This window comes from Scylla paramamosain, unplaced genomic scaffold (genome assembly GCF_035594125.1).
Source record: "Scylla paramamosain isolate STU-SP2022 unplaced genomic scaffold, ASM3559412v1 Contig5, whole genome shotgun sequence".
NCBI classification, from domain to species: Eukaryota; Metazoa; Arthropoda; class Malacostraca; order Decapoda; family Portunidae; genus Scylla; species Scylla paramamosain.
Genome location: NW_026973670.1, coordinates 947,501 through 952,500, shown reverse-complemented (window position 1 = coordinate 952,500; position 5,000 = coordinate 947,501). Strand labels below are relative to the sequence as shown.

At 46.8% G+C, this 5,000-nt stretch overlaps 1 protein-coding gene across 8 annotated transcripts in view; it reads right to left on the bottom strand.

The window, feature by feature from the left end:
* LOC135096658 (uncharacterized) overlaps window positions 1-5,000 on the bottom strand; it is a 15,746-nt gene that overhangs the window by 10,302 nt on the left and 444 nt on the right. For 6 of the 8 annotated variants that reach the window (XM_063998367.1, XM_063998362.1, XM_063998366.1 and 3 more), the window contains exon 1: window positions 267-1,917. In XM_063998367.1, the coding sequence (XP_063854437.1) occupies window positions 513-1,823 (1,311 nt within the window). In that variant the 5' untranslated portion in view covers window positions 1,824-1,917 and the 3' untranslated portion in view covers window positions 267-512. Of the gene's footprint in view, window positions 1-266; window positions 1,918-3,931 lie in introns of those variants that run through there. The other 2 variants (XM_063998369.1, XM_063998370.1) reach the window with 2 other exon arrangements.

Sequence of the window (5,000 nt, the reverse complement as noted above, 5' to 3'; positions counted from 1 at the left end):
AACGATAACAAGAATCACACACTAACAGACTGCAACATTCAAGTGCATTTAAATACACAAATACATGGATTGAAATACTATTTTTTTTTTTTTCAGCGGTTTAATGAAACACTTAAAGGCGCCGTGCAACACTGATCAAGTAGTAAGTGTGTGCGTGCGTGTGTGTGTGTGTGTCATCAGGCAGCCAGAGCGAGCTAGAACTTCACACACACACACACACACACACACACACACACACACACACTCTCTCTCTCTCTCTCTCTTACTTTTCAAATAGTCGTTGGCTTCATCCTTGAGCTCCTCCGCCTCCATTTTCGCTCTAATTAGAGAGAGAGACGGGGAGAGGAACCACAGATAAGTGAACTAGCTCAAACATGGCCTCTCTTTTTTCTCTCTCTCTCGATCTTGATCTTGATGGTACAGGTGGCACAGGATCACTCCTGAGCCAGGCCTTTGGATCGGAAACTCCTGTAGAAGGGGAAAAAAAAGAGAAACGAACAGCATCCTCTATCCTAATTGTTCATACACCTGGCACGCCACATTCTCTCCAGAAACTCTTTCACCGCCTCAATCATCCTTTCATTCGCCTCTCTACACAGTCCCAGCAACAACACCATCCATTCCTTTCCTGTGTTCTCCACTCTTTCATTCCTATCATGCCCTAACTCAGTCAGTATCACTTGCATCATCTCATTCCTGTCTCTGGCATACTTCACACACTCCAGCACCACATGTTCCACCGTCTCATCCTCTCCCATGTCACACATCTGGCACACTTTGCTGCGGGACTCAGACCACCTGTAACTCCTTGCATTCACATCCATACACTGTGCCCTCGCTCGGAAGAGAAGATCACCGCCCAGGCTTCCATCATACCACCTTTCATACCTCGGGGCCTCTTTCTCCTTGTACCATTCCAGGGTCTTCTTTCTTTCCATCTCATTCTTCCATTCATTCAGTCCCACACATTTCACTTCTTTGTCTATCTCATTCTTCCATTTTCTCACATCCCATTCGGCTCCCACTCTGCCTCCTCTTGTTACCACCCATTCACGCTCATTTTGATTCCTACCAGCCATTCTTATCGCCCACACAACTTGCAATCCATTCCTGTCTGTCATTCTCATGCATCTCTTCCTCCATTTGCTTCCACTTTCATTCCACAGGTACACCTTCCTTGCTATTCTTGCATCATCCATTCTCTCAAGCCTAATCTTGTACCTAAGTGTGGCTTTTGTCAGTCTTTCTCTGAAAGTGCTCCATCCCATGTCACCTCTCAAGGCTTCAACTGCTGTGCACCTCGGTGCACTCAGTGCCATCCTTGCTACTCTATTCTGGCCCACTTCTAACTTATCAATTTCACTTTCATTCCATGCAATCACATCCATACCATACATTATGCATGGCACAGCCACACTCTTCCACACTTCTCTCAACACATCATACTTACTTGCTCTCATCCTTGCCGCGCTTCCCAGTCGACCTGCCCACTGGTTTACCATACTTATCTTTTCATTCTTTGCCTTTGCACACCCACTGGGACTCATCCACATCCCTAAGTACTTGTATTCTTGCACCTGTCTCAACTCATTCTCTCCAAGTCTCCATACCACATTACTTTCATCCTCTGACCTATTCACAATCATTACTTTGCTTTTCTCACTGCTAAACCTTACTCCAAAGTCTTTACCATAGCCATCCACTACATCCAACAAACTTTGAAGCTCATCTGCCGATTCACTCATAACAACTACGTCATCTGCATAAAGGAGCACACATACTTTATCATTCCCCACACTTACCCCTACATTCATTCTTCTCATCCTGGCTGCTAGCTCCTCTGTATACAGGCTAAAAAGGGTTGGTGACAATATACAGCCCTGCCTAACTCCTCTCTCACTCTTCACACCAGTCTGTTTCTATGTCTCCTAGCCTGTATCTAGCTCTTGTGTCCACAATACATACTTTGCACTATGTTAACTATCTTTGCACTCAATCCAATCTTTTCTAAGACTCTACCTAGCATTTCTCTGCTCACTCTATCATAAGCTTTCTCTATATCCAAAAAGCCTAGGCACAGTTTTACCCCCATCCTTCTTTTTCTTCTCAATCATTTCATTCACCACAAACATATTGTCCTCGGCTCTCCTGTCCCTACGAAAACCATTCTGTTCTTCACCCAGCACTCCAGCTCTCTCAATCCATTTACACAGTCTCTCATTCAACACTGCACTGAAAACTTTACCTACTGTATTCACTAATGCAATTGGCCTGTAGTTCTTCAGCTCATTCTTACTCTTAAATCCTCCCTTATGCAACAGACACACTCGGCTCTCATTCCACTTTCTTGGCACTCTCTCTTCATCCCACACTCGGTTGAATAACTCAGTCATTCTGTCTATCACTACCTCCCCACCATTCTTGTAGAACTCATAGGGTATATCATCTGGACCTGCTGCCTTGCCATTCTTCTGCCTTCTCACACACCTCTCCACTTCATCCCTACTGATTCTTTCATCCAGTTCATCTGCATTCTTCCTTTCCTGTGTTACACATTCCTTCTCTCACACTAAACATCTCACCTACCCCACCTACTTCTTCCCAGAACCCTTTGATTGCCTCCCTGATTCCATCCTTCTCTGTTATAACTACACCATACACTTTTAGACTCTCCACACCAACACTGCCTGACATATTCTCACCTCTCATGAACTTGTACCATTCACGGCCACCTTCCATACCTTTCTCCCTTAAAGATTGAATCACGCTCCTTTCACTCTTCACTTTAGCATTCATTATCATTCGTCTCGTCAACCGCTGCTGCTTCACATACGCTGCCCATGGCGTTCAGATACTCATTCTCTGCCTCATCGCTTTCATGCCTCTTTTTTCCTCAGCCATCTACACTGTCTACTCATTCTCTTTCGCTCCTTCTTAGCCGCTCTGATTTCATCATTCCACCATGGTTTACATACATTCTTTCTTCTTACCTACTCTCACAAACCCTATCTGGTTCTCAGCAGCACCCCTCACAGTCCTCAACCAGTTTCTCATTCAGACGCTCCACGTCATGCACACTTTCGTCGTCCCAGCTTCTCTCACTCAGATCAACCTGAAAGTTCTCCCAGCCTACATCTCTCAGTCTCCACTTCTTTCTCTTACTTGCCACTTTCACTTCATTCCCACCCTGCATCAAGCACTCCACCACCACCAGCATGTTGTGATCGGACACAGTATCAACCAAACCATCCTCATCTATCCACATGTGCGACACAATTTCACGCATTCTTCCATTCACCAACATGTAGTCAATTGCCGATTCCTGTTCTCTTGCACTCCAAGTCACACGCCCCTCTGCCAAAGTAACGTTCAGATTTTCCAGCTCCAGTTCATCAACAAACTCTCCAAGCATTTCACCATTCCTGTTCACCTGTTCCCCCAGTATTCCCACATGTGCATTCATGTCACCCATAACTAGCACTCTCCTCCTCTCCATGCTCTCTCACAACTTTCTTAAGTATGTCATACTTCCTCCTATTTTCCCTCTCTGCTCTTTCACCCATGACAGTCATGTACGCTACCACCAGTACCACCTTCTCTGGTCTGCCACGACCATCCCATGCATTCCACTCTTACTGCAAGCACATCCTCACTACTTGTACACTCCCCCACATCAATCTCCTCTACTTTCAGTCCTCTTTCTTTCTTGTAGAGTAGGGCTACCCCTCCTCCCAGTGTTTCCTGTGCCTTACGCCCCTTTCCAATCATAACATACTCGCATCCCTCCATTCGTACATCATCTCTCAGGTGAGTCTCAGTGAGCCCGACTAAGTCGAACCTCCACTCCCTGAGCTTCCTTGCATACATCCTCAAACTTGCCCACACCCCATCCTCTCACATTCATACAGCCAATCTTCACACATTTACTTGCCTGGTTAGTCTCTTTTCTTTCATGTTTGCTGACATCAGTGAGTCCTCCTCGTCATGCGTCGTCCACACAACACACCTGCCTCGCCCTCATCCACTCAGCCAGTCGACGTCCTAGCCTCTCATTCCCGTTGTGGTTGAGGTGGACCCCCGTCTCTCCCGAAGAATTTGTCCTGGTCAAGGATCCCATCCATGTCCAGGAAGCTCACGTTGCCCTTCTTCTCTGCCATCCATTCCATCTTGATCTTCATGAGTTCCATGCATATCTTGCGGTTCGTTTCTCTTCTAACCTTCTCATACTGCACTCCTTCCCGTGGGCGCCGCAGGACCCCCACCACAGCCACACACATCTTCTTTTCTTCTGCTGCCCTCACTGCTTCTATCACTTCCTTTACTGTGTCTTCAGCACCTGCCTCTACTAAGTTGTTGCCTCCTCCTTGGACAACTAGCAGGCTTCTCTCTTCCATTTCTTGCACTTCTTCCTTGACTTTCCTCTTGATGTCTTGGATCTTAGCACCTCCCATGCTGGTGCACTCAATTTCCCTTCTCACAAAGTCAGGAGTCTTCCTTACCATGCTGTCTCCAATGACACGTACTGGGGCTTTCTTGACTACCATTCTCTTCTTCCTTGGGCGTCTGTCTGTTCTGGCCACTTCCACCACTTCTTGCTGGTCTTTTCTCTCTTCAGTCTTCGTCGTCTGTGCTTCTGCCTCTTTCATCAGGTTTTCTGTCTGGGTGCTCTGCTCCACTCTCTCTTCTTTTTCTTTTTCTTCATCCTGGTTCCTCCATTCATTGAGGCTCTTGCTCAGGCATTCCCTGCAGAGGAACACCAGAAGCTCGAACCCCAGCGCCTTCATGTTGGCCTCCTTCATGCCCACACAGGCTACATGGAACCAGGCCATGCATCTCTCGCATGCCACAGCCCTTTGCCTGTTCGCCACACTCTCCTCGCATGAACCAAACGCGCTCATCACCATTTTCAGGGTATTTCAGCACACAGGCAAGAAATATAAACCACAAAACTCAGAGAAAACTCAGAGAGCAAGGCAAAGCCACTTGTACACACCGCGGAG